Source organism: Eptesicus fuscus, chromosome 6 (assembly GCF_027574615.1).
Source record: "Eptesicus fuscus isolate TK198812 chromosome 6, DD_ASM_mEF_20220401, whole genome shotgun sequence".
Taxonomy (NCBI): domain Eukaryota; kingdom Metazoa; phylum Chordata; class Mammalia; order Chiroptera; family Vespertilionidae; genus Eptesicus; species Eptesicus fuscus.
In genome coordinates, this window is record NC_072478.1 from 21609031 (window position 1) to 21626612 (window position 17582).

Consider the following 17582-nt stretch of genomic DNA (forward strand, 5'->3'; position numbering starts at 1 on the left):
ACAAAGGTGGTGAGATGTCACTTTTAAGATTTGGTTACAGAAGATTGAGATTTTCATCTTGCTCCCAAGGCTCTCTCTTCCCCCCCCCCCCCCCTCTATCTTTTTTTCTCTTCTCTCCCTTTTTCTCTCCTCTCTTTCCCCTTCTTCCTCTCTGTCTCCCTCTATCTCTTGTTCTGGTGAAACCAGCTGTCACTTTGTGAGCTGCCCTGTGGAGATATCCATGTGGTAAGGAGCTGAGAGCTGCCTAGTGAACAGCCAGTGAGGAACTGAGTCCTGCCAACAATACCTGAGTAGACTTGGGAATGGACCCTTCCCTCATCAAGCTCTCAGCTGACACTGTGGCCTATTAGAGACCCTGAAGCAAAGAAAGCAGAGAAGCCATACCTCATTCCTGACCCACACAAACTCTAAGATCATAAAAATTTGCTGTTATTTTAAGCCCTTACTTTTGGGACAATTTGTTGCACAGCAACAAAACACTAACACAACAGATTTGGCTAGAGATTACAAGGTGAAATTGGAGCTACAGTGTTTGCTAATTTGAAATAAAACTGTAATAGACAAATGCCTTGGGTTGGCTTTTCCTGACTGCAGAGCTTGAGATAAGGATTGAGTGCAAGCATTTATTAGAAAGTGGTCCCATGGCACCCACAATTCTATTTTCTGTCTCTATTAGTTTGACTCCTCTAAGAATCTCATAAAATTGGAGTCATGTGGTATTTGTCCTTTTATGACTGGTTAATTTCACTCAGCATAATGTATTTAAGGGTCATTCGTGTTGTAGCATGTATGAGAACTTCGTTCCTTTTATTAAAAAATTTAAGTGGTGTAAACACATAATAAAATTTTCCATTGTAACTATTTTCAGTGTGCAGTTCAGTAGTGTTAAGTACATTCACATTGTTGTGCAAATATCCCCAAAACCTTTTTTCATATTCCAAAATGAAAACTCTACACCCCCTGAACACTAACTCCTGAATCCCTCTCCTCCCACACCTGGCAACAACCATTCTATTTTCTCTTTCTATGAATTTGACAACTTTTTCTTTATTTGTAAATATATTTTTACTAATTTCAGAGAAGGGAGAGGAAGAGAGAGAGATAGAGAGACATAAATGATGAGAGAGAATCATAGATTGGCTACCACCGGCACACACCCCACTGGGGATCGAGGCCACAATCAGATATGTGCCTTGACCAGAAATTGAACCATGATCTCTGTGGGGGCTTGATGCGGCGGGGGCCAAACATGGCGGGGATCTCCCTTTTCCGTGTCCTGCGCGGAAAGAGAGATGAATGAACAGGTTCTAAGTGGAGGCGGCCAGGGATTGAGAAATATTAGAAATAAAGAGAGGAGAGATAGATTTGAAAGCTGGGGCTGGGTGGATCTGTCTGTGCCTGGCTGAGGCCACAGAACAGATCCAGACTGCAAAGCTGAGGCTTTATTTATAATCAGGGACAAACAAGGCAATTAACAATGTCCTTGTAAGTTTCACTTGTTTTGGCAGCACTTGCTGCCCCTCCCACAGCCCACTAGCTACCCAGGAAAGATCTAGGGATCAGTTACAGGATCAGGCTTAATTATGCTGGGAGGGGTCTGCCCTCCAAACGAACTTGTTTGTGATCCTGCCACAGGTCAGTCCGAGGCTTAACCCTAAAACCGCTTCCTACAGATCTCCTGATTCATAGGCCAATGCTCAACCATTGAACCACACAGGCCTGGCTGAATTTGACTACTTTAGATAGGTCATATAAGTGAAACAATGCAGTAGTTGTCTTTTTGTGACTGGCATCTCTCACTGAGTATAAGGTCAGTAACTCTCCTCTTTCAAATACCTATTTCTCTGTTGTATGTACAATTCAAATGTCATCTCCTTCCATCAGGACCTTGACACCCCACAAATACAAGTATCAGATTGGAAATCGTTATGAATATGTTAACAGCAGCTTAATGAAAGGAAAGCAATCTACAGGAGGGTGCCAAAAAAGATAGTTATATAAAAAAAAAAAAAAAAAGAGAACAGCTTTCTAGCTCTATTAATCAATGAGTTAAGTCCCTGGGCTCAAGATATCTGGAAGAAAAAAGTTCTAATTTTTTCAACCTAGAAATGGTAAGTGGGAGACAAGTGGCAGAGTGGGGATGTTTATATTTGGAGGGGCTTGACCCTCTAGAGTAGAATTTCCACATCTGCTCATTAGATATGTATTTACTCTCACTTTCTTCTCTAAGATCGCTCAGCTGTTGGGGGCAGATGTAGAAATAAAACTTTACTGAATTAAAAGTTACACAAATTGAGACTCTATGCAGAGATGGCCCCAATTCTTTATCTGCTTTCACGTCTTTGGCAATGTGACTGTGAGTTCCAGAGGAGTAGTCTTTTTCTCCACCTTTGAATCTGGGCTGGACTTAGGATTTTTCACTTATTTTGGCCAATAAAATATGGTGGAAGTGACAGTGTGCTTTACCAGGCCTTGGTGCATTTCCACTGCTCTCACTCAGACCCTGGCTCAGCCATGTGAACAAACCCATGCGGGGCCTTCCAGAGAAGGTAAGGACATGCAGACAGAGCTCATTTATTCCAGGTCATTTATTCCAAGCCCTTCCTAGGTCAGTCACCAGAGCTGAGCCCCTAATACATTAGAAAGGTCAGCAGAGACAGCCGATCTGACCCATAGCTGATTGCAGACTCATGAGGAGACCAGCAGAGATCAGAACACCTCCCCACTACACAAACCCACTGGAAAATAAAGGAATTATATGAATCTATTTGCTTTTAGAATGGCTTGTTACATAGCAATAGTGAATTGATACTATAATCAAAGCAAAAAGAAATGAGGGATCCTAATATATAATAAGCCAGGGTATGTAACATCCAAAATGACCAAATGGACAACTGAATGCCAGGCTGTGCTCAGCAGGCTCGGGTGGGCTTGGGCTGGCCAGCGGACAAAACTGCTGACCTCTCGATCCCTCCTGGGTTGCAGGCACTGCAGTGACCCAGCACTGACTGCTGCCATCAAGGTGGGTATAATGCCATTGTTCAGGGGGCCCTGCCATCATCCCATGATCACCCCAAAGAGGGAGGCCCAGACTACCCAGCCAGCAGCAGTGGGCAGGAACTCCCTCTGCTGGATGATTAATCGCAGGGCTCCGGGACTGCGAGAGGCCGCAGGCAGGGCTGAAGGACCCCCCCAACCCTGAGTGCATGAATTTTGTGCACCAGGCCTCTAGTATTATAATAATCTGCTACTTCTTACTTTTGGAATTTGTACTAATTTTTGAGGACAGTAGTCACAATCATACTGTAATTCCAATACATTTTAGATAACTGTAAAAAAGTGACTCCATTGAGGTTCCCTTCCAGGCAGTCAAAATAGGATAGAAGGATAGGCATATTTGTGCAAGAAAATCTGCACATAAAAGGGCAGGATTCATCCTTTGATCATAAAGACTGAAGATTCTGCACTCGCCAGTTTGCCTCAGTACATAGAGCATCAGCCTGAGGACTGAAGGGTCCCAGGTTTGATTGCAGTCAAGGAATGCCCATGTTTCCGGCTCAGTCCCCAGTAAGGGGCATGCAGGAGGCAGCCAATTAATGATTCTCTCTCATTATTGGTGTTTCTATCTCTCTCTCCCTCTCCCTTCCTTTCTGAAATCAGTTTAAATATATATATTTTAAAAAGATTGAAGATATTCCTGAATATAAAGATATATGTTGTGTGGTAGTGAGGTTGTTCACTCACTTTCCCTTTGGTGGACTTGAAAATTTTTAGAAAAGGGGAGACAGTGAATTTAGAACACTAGAAAGAGTCACATTAGTAGGGAGCACATTTAAAGCTTTCAAGGAGCCCTGGCCTATATGGCTCAGTTGGTTGAGCATCAACCCATGCACAGAAAGGTTGCTGGTTCTATTCCCAGTCAGGGCACATTGCCAGGTTATGGATTGGATCCCAATTTTAATGTGTATGGGAGACAACTGATCAATATTTCTCTCTCATATGGATGTTTCTCTCTTCTTCTCTCTCTCCTGCTCACTTAAAAAAATTGTATAAGAAGAAAGTTTTATAGCAAACACAGTGAGATAGTTCAGAAAAAATCATAAAATACACCACTTAATTTTTCACCCCAATGAATAAGAAGCCTTACACATGGACAGCATATTCCACACTTTATTAAGTACATAATTGCCATGAAAAGCTTTTTTGTATAGTGAAATATTGTATGGGTATTATTATTTCATCACATTTAAGGTCATCTTTAACTCTAAACATATCAGACCAATTTATTTATTAAAATGTGTATTTCCTTTTAGACTCTTCTTAGAAACATGTGTTTGACAGTCAATTTTTGCCAGTGGGTTTGGTAGGCATGTGGACACAGAGATGAATAATAGAATGAAGAACATAAAATCAGGAGAACAACTATAAAACTTACTAGTATGTCAAAGTCTATATTATCAAGAAGAGCAGTAAGGTGATGCTATAGAAAATAATGATGAACAAATAAGTGAAAACTGTGGCCTCAGAGTTACCTCTAAAATAAAATTATGCAAATTACCTTAGTAGCCAAGTATAATTTTATCAATAAGGGTAGTATAATTCATGGCTATTCTCTCAGGAAAACAATAGAAAAATTACTTGGAATGAAATATGTCATAAGATAATAAATTATGCTAAAGTAATTCATGTTAACTTAGGAGATAAATGAGAATTTCCAATTACATATGGTCCAAATATTGGAATAACTTGTGTCAGAACATCTGGCCCTGAGGATTTGAACCCTGCATTCCTCGGCAACTGTTCAGACTAGCAGTAGTATAGTTGGCCCATAAAAAGATTATCTGCCAATGAATCTTTCCAAGGCCCTCTTTATGTCCTTGTTCCTGAGACTGTAGATGAAGGGGTTCAGCATGGGTGTGACCACAGTGTACATGACCGAGGCTGTTGTACTTGAGTGTGAGCTCCGGGAAGCAGTAGAGCTGAGATACACTCCTAGGAGCGTACCATAAAATAAGGAGACAACTGAGAGGTGAGATGCACAGGTAGAAAATGCTTTATATTTTCCCTGAGCTGATGGGATTCCATGTATGGAGGAAATGATCTTGGAGTAAGAGTAAAGGATCCCAGCAAGGGGACCACCAACTAGCATCCCAGCTGTAAAATACATTATAATATTGTTAAGAAATGTGTCAGAACAGGCAAGTTGTACCATCTGATTGATTTCACAGAAAAAGTGGGGGATTTCCAAGTCTGAACAGAAGGACAGCTGTAACACCATTAAGCTTTCTAACAAGGAATTCAGGACACTCATTATCCAAGACACCAGAACCAGCAGTCCACAGAGCCGGGGATTCATGGTGACCATGTAGTGCAGGGGGTGGCAGATGGCCACAAACCGGTCATAGGCCATCACAGTCAGGATAAAGTTGTCCAACACTGCAAAGAGTATGAAAAAATACATCTGAGTGATGCAGCCTTCATAGGTGATGGCTTTGCTCTGTGTCTGGATGTTCACAAGCATCTTTGGGACGGTGGTGGAGGTGAAACAGATGTCTACCAAGGACAGGTTGGAGAGGAAGAAGTACATGGGTGTGTGGAGGTGGGAGTCTGAGCTGACGGCCAAGATGATGAACAGGTTTCCAAGCACAGTGACCAGGTACATGGAGAGAAACAGTCCAAATATGAGGGGCTGTAGTTCCAGTGCCTGTGAAAGTCCCAGAAGAAGAAATTCTGAAATTTGTGTACCATTGCTTGGTTTCTTGTGTTGGAGAACATGACTACCAGAAAACAGAAAAAATGAAAAACAAATTTTTACATTACCAAGCATTAGTAACTGAGAATAAATGACCTATTTATGTTTAGAATCAGGAAAATAATTTCCATTTCTGGTATGTGATTTATTCCCCATTGTGGTATCTCTATTGGCATTTCTCTATAGAATTTTCTTTCCTACCATCAACCTGTTCTTTAAACATATTATATATTGTTGCTTTATTGAGAATAACTTTCATGCATTTGAGGAATGTATATTGACCTTAGACCATGTTCCAGGCACTGTTCACAACATGGGATGCTGACAAACAAGGTCTCTACAAACTAATGATGGAGAAAGAATATAATAAAATAATAATAAAACATAACCAATGGTGAAGATGATATTAAGAAAAGTAAATCACATTAAATGGAGAGAGTGAACAGAGGGTGCTCTTTTTGATAGAGTTTAGCCAAGACTTGCAAACAGGTGACACTTAACAGATACCTCAAAGAAGACTAACTGGGAGACTGAAGCTGAAGTGTTTGCCAGGCAGAAGGTGCAGCCAGTGCAAAGGCCCTGAGGAAGATGATTGTTCAGAAAATCAGGGCTCAAAATGAACCAGAGTGTCAAGGGCAATGAACATAGCAAAGCAGGATCAGAGATGGTGTCAGGGGATATTAAGAAACAAGGTAGCTTGCATGTTGCTCTTGTAACTTCAAGGCATGGAGAGTGCCTTGTGCACACTATGTAAATCTTGTACTTTATTAATCTGGTTGCAAAAGCGTCTTGTGAATTGAAAAGGATCCCATCCTTAGTATCTCCTCATATTAGAGTCACATTGGAATATATGAGTCCAGGCACCTCTGCTCTCAGTTTACAAGGTACACACACACACACACACACACACACACACACACACTAACCCACACTAACACACATACACACACTATACAGAAAACCATGGCCTCTTCACTTGTGTTATTCCCATGTGCTTCTCACTGCCATACTATTTAGGCTATGAGAAAATACAAGTCAAGGTGTCCAAATCAAGCAGTTTTTCCAAAAAGAATTTAGCAATAGAATTTAGATATTCTTATTGTAAGCATTCCATGGACAAATAAGCTTGGAGTTTCATGTTGCTATGCAAATTTTCTGTCCTGTAGTTAGAGAAATGTAAAAAATAGGTTAAATAAATATTGAGAGAGAGAGAAAGCAAAAACTGGTCAATAGGATGAAGAGAGATTTAATTTGCTCAGGTGGTACTTGAGAGATAATGAGGAAGAAAAACCTTCTTTGGATTCTGACTGCTTTCAAACCCTAATTATATCCCCTTCAAAGTCAAGCAAAAATAATAGAAGAGAAAAAATAAATTTGTCTAAAATACAAAGGTATTTATAGATATATTAGTGGCCGGGTGCAATAAATTCGTGCAGGGGGTGCGGGGGGGGGGGGGGCTACCTCTCAGGCCAGCCTGCATCCTCTCCAATCTGAGACCCTTGTGGGATCAAGCCTAAACTGGCAGTCGGACAACCCCCTCGCAATCTGGGACTGCTGGCTCCTCACCACTCACCTGCCTGCCTGCTTGATCAACCCTAACCACTCTGTCTGCTGTCCTGATTGCCCCCAACTGCACCCCTCTGCTGGCCTGCTCGCCCCCAACTGCCCCCCCCGCCAGCCTGATCACCCCCAACTGCTCTCCCCTCCTGGCTTGATCACCCCCAACTGCCTTCTCCTCCTGGCCTGATCACCCCTAACAGCCTCTGCCTCAGCCCCGCCACCATGGCTTTGTTCAGAAGGACTTCTGGAAGGTCTCATTGTCCAATTAGCATATTACCCTTTTATTAATATAGATAGGATATGACATACTGCCATAACTATAACATATGTACCAGTATTACTCTATGAGAATACATACTTCATGTGATAGGAAGGCATCTAATACATTACACTGTATATGTTGTAAGTAGTAGGAAATACTGTATTCATAGCAATAATATGCACCCTGTGACTTCCTTTCCTGATTTGGGAATGGTTCCCAAGTTCTTTGAACATTTCCTGGCCCCTAATGTATTTTTTTTTTGTCATTCAGTGTAACTTTATTTACTGTTTATTGCACATGATTTGAGGTCTTTAATTTCTAACCACCAAAGATTCAAAGGACTATTTTTTCCATGAAGTTTAACATTAACATCAGTGAATTCATGTATTCATGTGTTTTTATTGTAAACATCTGAATTATTCACATTGTCATAGATCCTGAACTCATAAGGGTGGACCATGCACAGGCTGGCAGCAAGCCAGGAAGCCACTCTGCAAGCAAACATACTCTGCATAAGGAGAAAAGTCATAGCACAACATTTAATGTCCAACCTGAGTCACCTCAGAATGTTATATATATATTGACTTCTTAATTCATATAGTATCGGGAACTCAACTGCTTGGTTGGTGACGGGGTTGACCTGGTTTCAGGAGGATTATTCCTGAAATAATTAAGGAACGGGGGCTCAGTCTTTTCTTGGTTGCTTGCTCCTCCCCAGCACCTTTATCTTTCTTCTCGTCCTCAGCTTCTTGGGCATCTTCTCCTTCACCTTCACCTCCTTCTTCTTCTTCCTATGCATCCTCAAATTCTTCCTTGGTACCTTCTTCCTCTTCCTCTCCTTCCTCTTCATCAGCCACTTCCTTCTCCTTCTCTTCCTCTTCAGCTTCTCCTTCAGAGGGGGGGTTCATCCTTAGCTTCCTCAGCTTTTGCAGCTCAATCGTCTCCTCCACCTTGATCTGCTCCTCCTGGACGTGGCTGGTGTTTTAAGAAGGGAAGGAGCGAACGAACAAGTGAGAGCTAGTCTGTAAACCACCTTAGGCAGATCGACCAAAGATCTGGGAACTCTGGGAGTAGTCGCTGGCTATGCTTCCCACGCTGGTGAAACTGAGCTGGGTCTTCTCACCTTCCAAGAATCTCCTGTAAGCTGCAATGTCAATGTCCAAAGCCACATTGAGGAGGTCCTGGTATTCTTTTAAATATCATGCCATTTCATTATCTATAGTTCTCAACTCATTTTCTAATTTATTGATTGTGTCCTGCATAGCACTAACATTGAAGTTCTGCTTATCCTCCAGCTCTCGCAGCCGCTTTCCCAGAGCTTAGTTCATGCCCTGGCATGCTTTGATCTCCAGGGTCCTGGCTTTGAGCAGGCGGCGGCTTTTAGACACCTCATCCTTGGTGGTGTGTACCCCGTAGGTGTTCCTGGCAGTGCTCTCGGTCAGCATGGTGAAGCAGCTCTTGTACCATTCTTCTGCATTCTGCATGTTCTTGGCAGCCAGCTTCTCATACTGGGCGTGGATGTCCTTGAGTGCAGCAGAGTGGTTGAACTTGGAGAACATGTCCATCTCCACGGAGATCTGATACTGGATCTGCACCTGCAGCTCGGCTATCTCCTCTTCCTGCACCTTCTTCAGAAAGGCGATTTAGTCCATCAGGCTGTCGATGCACTTTTCAAGCACAGTGCCAGCAAGAGCTGCCTCATCTGCATCTTTGCGTGCTTCCATTAGCCAGCCCTCTGCATCATCATGGTTCAGCACCTCATCCTGGTAGTGTGCTGGCAAGTTGCTCCCAGTCTCTGTCTCTTCCAAGCCCTGGTGACTGCTAACTGCCCACTGTCCTCTCCTCGCCAGGGATGGGGTGCGGTGGGCTGGGGGACAGGCATCCCATTATCATTAAAATGTTCAACCCTGGCCTGCTCCACCTGTGTCCACAGGCAGCCCGGGGTCAGATAGTGATCCCAGAGACCCTGGCCACCCCCGCCTACCCAGGTACCCGATGGCAGCCTGGAACCTGCAGGCGGCGTCCGGTGCTGCCCCCCAGGCCTGCCTGGTTACCGATCGCAGCCTGGAACCCACGGGCAGCATCAGTAACAGCCTGCCCAGCCTGCCCAGTCCCCGATGGCAGCCTGGACCCCGTGAGTGGCATCAGGCGCTGCCCACCTGGCCTGCCTGGTCCCCCAAGGTGGACTGGACCCCACGGGCAGCGTCTGGCACTGCCTGCCAGGCTTGCCCGGCCCTGATTGCTGCCTGGACCCCACGGGCGGTGTCAGGTGCTACCCCCCACCCCCACCCCCGCCTATCCAGTGACCGATGGTGGCTTCAACCCAGCGGGCAGCATCAGGCACAGCCCACCTGGCCTGCCTGACCCCGATGGCTCCCTGGACCCCGCGGGCGGCATCCAGCACTGCCCGCCAGGCCTGCCCGGTCGCTGATGGTGGTCTGTCCCCGCGGGTGGCGTCAGGTGCAGCCCACCTGGCCTGCCTGACCCTGATGGCTGCCTGGACCATACGGGTGGCTTCTGGCGCTGCACCCAGGCCTGTCAGGTCTCCAATGGTGGCCTGGACCCAGTGGGAGGCGTCAGGCACTGTCCTCAACCCCCACACCCGCCTGCCCGGACCCCGATGGCCTGGACACTGCAGGTGGCGTCAGGCACAGGTTACCCCTCCTGCATATGCAAATTTACCCTCCATCTTTGTTGGTTTAATTTGCATATCACTCCTAATTGGCTGTGGATGTAGCCATGATATGGTCAATTCGCATTTTTCTCTTTTATTAGAGTAGACTAGGGGTCTGGTGCATGAAGTCATGCACTGGGCAGGGGGAGAGGGAATCCCTCAGCCTGGCCTGCGCATTTATGCAGTCTAAGAGCCCATGGGGGGATGTCCAACTAAGCCAGCTGCCACTGAGGCAGAAGAGGCTCACTCCACTACCGCTGCGCACACCTGTCAGAATGGTTATCATCAACAAATCAACAAACGACAAGGATGCAGAGAAAAAGGAATCCTCGTGCACTGCTGGTGGGAATGCAGACTGGTGCAGCCACTGTGGAGAACAGTATGGAGTTTCCTCAAAAAACTAAAAATGGAACTCCCATTTGACTCAGTAATCCCACTTCTGGGAATATATCCCAAAAAACTAGAAACACCAATCAGAAAGGATATATGCACCCTATGTTCATAGCAGCACAATTCACCATAGCTAAGATTTGGAAACAGCCTAAATACCCATCAGCAGATGAGTGGATTAGAAAACTATGGTACATCTACACAATGGAATACTACGCTGCTATTAAAAAAAAGGAATTCCTACCATTTGCAGCAGCATGGATGGACCTGGAGAGCATTATGTTAAGTGAAATAAGCCAGGCAATGAAAGAAAAATACCACATGATCTCACTCATTTACGGAAAGTAAAAAACATATTATAACCTGATGAACAAAAAGATAGATACAGAGGCAGTAAAGCATTGAACAGACTGTCAAATTACAGTCGGAAAGCTTGGGAGGGTTGGGGAGGGGTCAAAGAGATCAACCGAAGGGCTTGTATGCATTCATATAAGCACAACCAATGGATATAAGACACTGCGGGGGTGGGATGAGGGCATGCGACAGGAGGTAGGGGAGGCTGGGGAAGATCAATGGGGAAAAAAAGATATATGTACTACTTATATGTAATACTTTAAACAATAAAATAAAATTTATAAATAAATAAGGTTAGCATCTATTTGTGGATAATGGAAGTATATAGACTTCAAAGTATAGTGGTAGTCCATGAACAAATTACCAGTACATTTTTTTGGTTAAGGTTTTAGATGATTTTATTACAACCTTCCCCCCCACACCCCCCCGCCAAATATTTCTGCATTAAGCATTTACTTACTTTTTAATTAAGGAAAAACAAAACTATTACTGAAAATGTTTGGAGAAAAGGATAAACAAGTAAACATTCAAAAATGTAACAAATAAAATACAAAGATATTTATAGATATACTAGGGGCCTGGTGCACAAAATTGTGCACTTGGTGAGGCGGGGGAGGGGGGAGGGTGGGAATCCCCTCAGCCTGGCCTGTGCCCTCTTGCAGTCCAGGAGCCTTCAGAGATGCCCAACTAAGCCAGCAGTGGGACATTCTTAGTTCTGCCACAGAGGCAAGAGAGGCTCCCGCTACTGCCACTGTGCTAGCCAGCCATGATTCCAGCTTCTGGTTGAGCAGTGTTCCCCCTGTGGGAGTGCACTGACCACCAGGGGGAAGCTCCTGCATTGAGTGTCTGCCCCCTAGTGTCAGTGCGTGTCATAGCAGCTGGTTGTTCTGTGGAAAACCAGCTCTTTGACATCCCACAAGGGGTCCCAGATTGCAAGAGGCTTCAGGCCAGGCCACCAGTGTACGATTGGGGCTGGGGGAAAATGCAGGAGGTTGGCCAGCAGGGGAGGGTCTATGGGAGGGCTCTGGGGCATTTCCGGCCCTCTTGCTCAGTTCCAATCAGCCAAACCCCAGCAGTAAGCTAACCTACGAGTTAGAGCATCTGCCCCCTTGTGGTCAGTGCACATCGTAGCAAGCAGTTGAGCAGGCTTAGCATATAATTAGCATATTATGCTTTGATTGGTTGAATGTCCGACAGGATGACCAGACACTTAACATATTAGGCTTTTATTATATAGGATGATGTAACTACCCCAAGAGAAAACTGACCAAAAAAAAAAATAATAATAATAGTAACTCACAAAAGGAAATATATAAAAACAATACTGTTTGGACATTTTTAACATCAAACAGTAGAAGACAGGTTTTTATCTGTGCCTCTTTTATACTTATTAGATTAGTTGGTTTTTATATGCTTGATGGTGGATGAGACAAGCCCCTTTATCCCTTTTTTTATGTGGCATCATTGTTTATCTTAGACTTTGGGTTTTGATCTCATTTTTGACAAATCAATGGACACAGTCTAATTCTGATTCTGGTCTTCATCCAATGTGCAAAGGCCTCCCAGAACATGATCAATAAATCCTCCACGCACCATGAGAAGCCATCCTTCTACACTGAGTAACTTTCTTCATATGATTTAATCATGACCACATTGTCATGCAAATATTTTTTATTGTACTCTGAATTCACCATCACAGTGCCAGATCCAGACAAGCATGGCTTCACCTGTTTTGTTCACCTTTTTATTTTCAAAATGTGTGTGAATATATGTGCATTTTTATAGGAAAACCTTTAAGTAAATGTGAAGTTATGAAATGAAAGGCATGACAGGGAGAATGAAACATTGTTAAAGAGAGCAAATCCCAAGCAACTGTATTAAAGAAAATTGAGTGGAGCATCAAAAGCTAACAAAAACAAGATGTAATAAATACCAATAGATTAGGGTTACTAACTTGGATTAGTAATCAAATTGGCAATGGCATAGACATAGAAGATAATCAATAATATTTCTAGAAATTGTGTCAAACAGCGGATGCTCCATTATTATTTATTGACTGAATCAGGAATTAGGTCTCAATATATAAGTGCACTGAACCCATGGGAAATCTGCATTTCAATATATTTGGAAACATTGAATTGTTTAACAAAAACTGGGAATATATCAACCTGGAAGGAAATGAAGTTGTTCCCCTCCCCCAGTCACATTACAAAAAAGCAGAGGGATTGCCTACTCACTGTAAACTGTAACCAATCCTTTTCATGTGAAATGATAGAAAACTGCACATTAATATGTATGGGTGGGCCAAACCATCATAATTAAGTCAGTTGAATTAGAAGTAATGAGACAGACATATATGACTAAATAAAATGTAAAACATTTTGATGGCCATAAAGTCCCCCAAAGTCAATTGAGAAATAATGATTTATATTTATTTTAAAATTTCATAGAATTCATTGGGATGACATTAGTTAACAAAATTATGTAGTATTCAGGTAGACAATTCTATTAAACATCATATGTATATTGTATTGTGTATTTAGCAACCCAAGTCAAGTCTCCTCCCTCACTGTTTTTCTCCCTGTTATCCTCTTCAACCTGCCCCACCATAATAATGTTTAGAAATCATTTAAAAGGCTAAATATAAAATAATAATAGGCATATAAAATAATATTCAAATTAACAAGGCCATCAAATAGATAAATCTTTGATGAAACTCAGAAAAATTTCAGAAAAAGAAATTCTTTCACATCTCTCAGCCTGAGTAAAACTTAAAAAGGTATTGCACTGATTAGGGTTGGAACTTGCAAACCGGTAGCAAAGGGGGACTTTATTTTCTTTTCTGGTATAACAGTAAACTGTTATAACATTGAGAAACCAATCTGAAGACAGCTATAAATATTACAAGTACATATATTCTTTAAGTCGTGGTTTATCAGTCTCTGCACTATTGACATTCTGTGCCAGATCATTGTGCTGTGGTCTCTTCTATGCATGCCTGGACTCTACGTACACCTTCCATATGATAAACAACAATGTCTCTGAACACTGCTCAATGTCCCCTGGGGAAATAAATACTGTCTAGCCATTAGAGAACCATGAATTTTAATGTAACAATTAAAAATATTTTTATATAATTGTTATAATAGCAATTCTTTGAGACTGTATATGAAAGGCTTTCAAGTGTGAATAACACAGCCACATCATAAAATATTTTGTATACATGGTAATAATGAATTGGCATCACACTAGTTGATTGGAGGAAAGATCATAAGGAAGAGTGGACACTTAGAAAAAACACACTGTACAACACATAAAAAGATTTTCTGATGGGCTCAGGATGCTATTTATGCATTTGTACAAATGCATATGAGTGTATATGTATGCACAAAAGGAAGTTTTTTTTAAACATAAGAATTTATGGAATAAAGATTATTAAAGGAGTAAAATTAGGTTAAGTATAATGGTTACAAAAGAACTGTATGAAACAAAATTAAGTGAGAATCGAATTTATATATATATAAATATATATATATATATATAGAAGATAACAATAACTTAATAACATTAAAAATATTTTTATTGATTACAGAGATGAAGGAAGAGGGAGAGACAGATAGAAACATCAATGATGAGATTGAATCATTGATTGACTGCCCCCTCCCATACCACCTACCAAGGACCAAGCCTGCAACCTTGACTAACCAGCAATTGAATTGTGACCTCCTGGTTCATGGGTTGACGTTCAACCACTGAGCCATGCGGTCAAGGCTAGAATGAGTTTTAAATTTGGAGGAAAGCAGTATAAAAGCTATAGTTTCTTCTTATATAAAGACATTGGGTTCAAATATGTTAGTGGAAGGTAAAGGTAATCTTTAGTAAATAAAAGAGAATGCCTTCTAGAGAACTGTAAAAGATGATGCATATTTTGTAAATAGAGCTAACAACAAAAGGCCAAAAAGAACAATAAGGTATAAATGGAGATGTGAAACAAGTTGGCAATGTGGGTGTAGGGTGATTTACTAGCACTAAGTACACAGAAGAGCATTCAGTTGATAGCAAAGATTCACAAGTGAAGAATAGAAAAGTACCAGCTGACTTTTTTTTTTATTGAGAAAAGTAAAAATTATAAAGCAATGGAGAGAATGACTGGGGGGCAGATTTGAGCCCACACTATTAAAAACTCTCACAATTGCCATTGAAGGTACTCAATGACAAGCAACAAAGTGGGTGAAACCTCCAATTCCTTGTTTAGGAGAATACAATCAAAAACAGTAATAAAAATACTCTGACCCGGCTACACAAATGTCAGGACTTCTATAGACAACTTAAAAGAGAGAAAACAAATGAATAACTAACCCACAAATATATTGAGGTCACAGAAAATGAAATAATTCAAAGTTAAGCTATTTAGCACACCTTTTTTTATTTACCAAATATATTCTTTTTCATGTGAATTGAATACCAGAGTGAAAGAAAATCCTGTGAAACTTATGTCTCATGAACTACTGTTGTAAGGTAATATTTGCAAGAAATATATTGGACCTAGATCTTTCTCATCAATAGAAAGAAACATAGTCAAATAGACGCCATGATAAAAATAAAGAAATGCCCTCACTTCACTGGACATCCCTCCATACCTAGTAAGTTGTCTATTTTCCTACTCTCTTTAGTTGCAAAACTCAGTGTACACTTTCTACTTTTACTTGAATTATTTTATGCCTCACATTTACAGTCTAATTGGTACTCCATCAGTTAATTGTCATCAATTAGTTCAATGTTCACTTCTTTTAGCATCATAAATTAGTCATTAATCCATTAATCAGGTAAACAAACAACCACAGGCTGGTGCCTATCAAGAGACCTTGGGTACGTGTGCTTGGCTTTGACTCTCTCTGACCCTTTCCTGTAGTACCTACTGCACCTCTGGACTCACCTGTTTGGGAACTCTGAGGGGAAGTTCTCCATGGAGAAGTCCAACCTTCCAGATGGCTGATGATGGAGATTGAAGCTCTCTGCTCAGGTATAACAGCAGGAAGGAGGCAAGCACAGGTCTCCTAGACAAACTTAGGATTCCAAAAGCAACAACCAGGTCCCATCTAGCCCAAGGTCACACACGCTGAGAGGCTGGAGATGAGGAGATATTTACACCTCCCTTTGTCTGCTCATTAGGTGCATTCTGTCTTGTTACTGCAACTTCTAATCACCTGATTTCCCTGTGGGTCTGGACAGAAGAGAATGTTTTCCTGGAGATTCTGTGTTCCCAAAAGACCAGTTTAGGATTCAAGTGAGTCCAGTTTTTACTAGTTATTCCCCATTACATTTGTTGGGTTTCACAGGACTAACATTCTAGTACCTTATCTCAACCTAGAATTAAAATTTTTCCAAATTTAAGACTGAGGATGTAGTAAGGATTAGAAAACTTGAACCTCCAAATATTGACTTTTTATAGGGACACAGCCCCTAATATCTACAGACAATTGATATTTTTTCTTTTCAACAAAGGGGGAAACTAAGTTCCTTTGATATAAACTTTGAGTGTTACACAATGGGCTTCATAACACATTAGCCAAAACAATTTGGCATTTCCTTCTTATATCACAAGTTAAAAGCTGGCATTTAGTCCCCTCGCTATGAAATATTTGTTTATTATAAGGAACATATTTTGATTATTTTACATGCTAATCTAAGCTTAGAGTAGAAAAGAAAATAGGCTCTTCCCTGCAGCCTCCAGAAAAAAATCCTAGCCCTGCAAATATCTTGATTTTAGCCCACTGAGACCCAGTTCCTGTTCTGACCTCAGGAATTGTAAGACCATGAATGTATTTGTTTTAAGTCACTTCAGTGGTAATTTTACATTAGCATTAAAAAGTGAATACACCTTTATCCAATGAAAATTTTCTTCAGGTAGCTGAAATTAAGTGTCTCAATTCATTCATTTACCCTTCCCTGGGTAAAGACATTTTGAGTAATAATCCCTACTTAAGTAAAGGAAATGTGTAATCAGTTTGGAGATATTCAGCCTCTTTATCTTGTAGAGAATTTCTTATTGTACAAATGTAAATGTGCTCCAGATTTTGATGCCTTTGAGGCATGAATGTAGGCAAAGTAATTCATCATTTAAGTTCATGTCTGCCATTGACTTTAAATCTTCATGTCTAAATTTCTACATCTTTTAATTTTATGTTAATTAAAAAATTAATTCTTTACATTTCTATCCTCTTTAAATTTATCTTGTTTCCTTTCAACATGAAATATGTGATTATAAATGAATCTGTGTTTGTGTACATATAAGTCGGTGTGTTTGTTTGAAATATAAATGTATATGAATGAGCACACATATACATACACACTTTACCTTGGAATTTTTTATTTGGGTTCAATGAAATATGGCCATATACTTTATTGCTTACAATATTCCTCTGAGGTTACATTTACTATCCGCATGATGAATGTTGCAAGCAATAGATGATATATATAGCCATATTTCAATAGAAATTTAGGCTCAGTTATATTAATATTTAATAATTACTATAAGAAACCATTAAAGTTTATTGTGTACTTTCTTGACATTTACAAATGGAATCATG

The 17582-nt window shown here is 41.2% G+C and overlaps 1 protein-coding gene and 1 pseudogene across 1 annotated transcript; both read right to left on the bottom strand.

Moving 5' to 3' along the window:
- Nucleotides 1–4837: 4837 nt before the first annotated feature.
- On the bottom strand, nucleotides 4838–5752 carry LOC103301031 (olfactory receptor 7A10-like). The gene has a single exon (XM_028134493.2). It carries the CDS (start codon nucleotides 5660–5662, stop codon nucleotides 4838–4840), a length of 825 nt encoding a protein of 274 aa, XP_027990294.2. The 5' UTR covers nucleotides 5663–5752.
- Nucleotides 5753–6886: 1134 nt separating this feature from the next.
- LOC129149564 (neurofilament light polypeptide-like) lies at nucleotides 6887–12598 on the bottom strand (annotated as a pseudogene).
- Nucleotides 12599–17582: the final 4984 nt, after the last annotated feature.

Coding starts and splice junctions, on each gene's coding strand:
- LOC103301031 (XM_028134493.2), bottom strand. CDS start 5,662: ATGTACCTGGTCACTGTGCTTGGAAACCTGTTCATCATCTTGGCCGTC.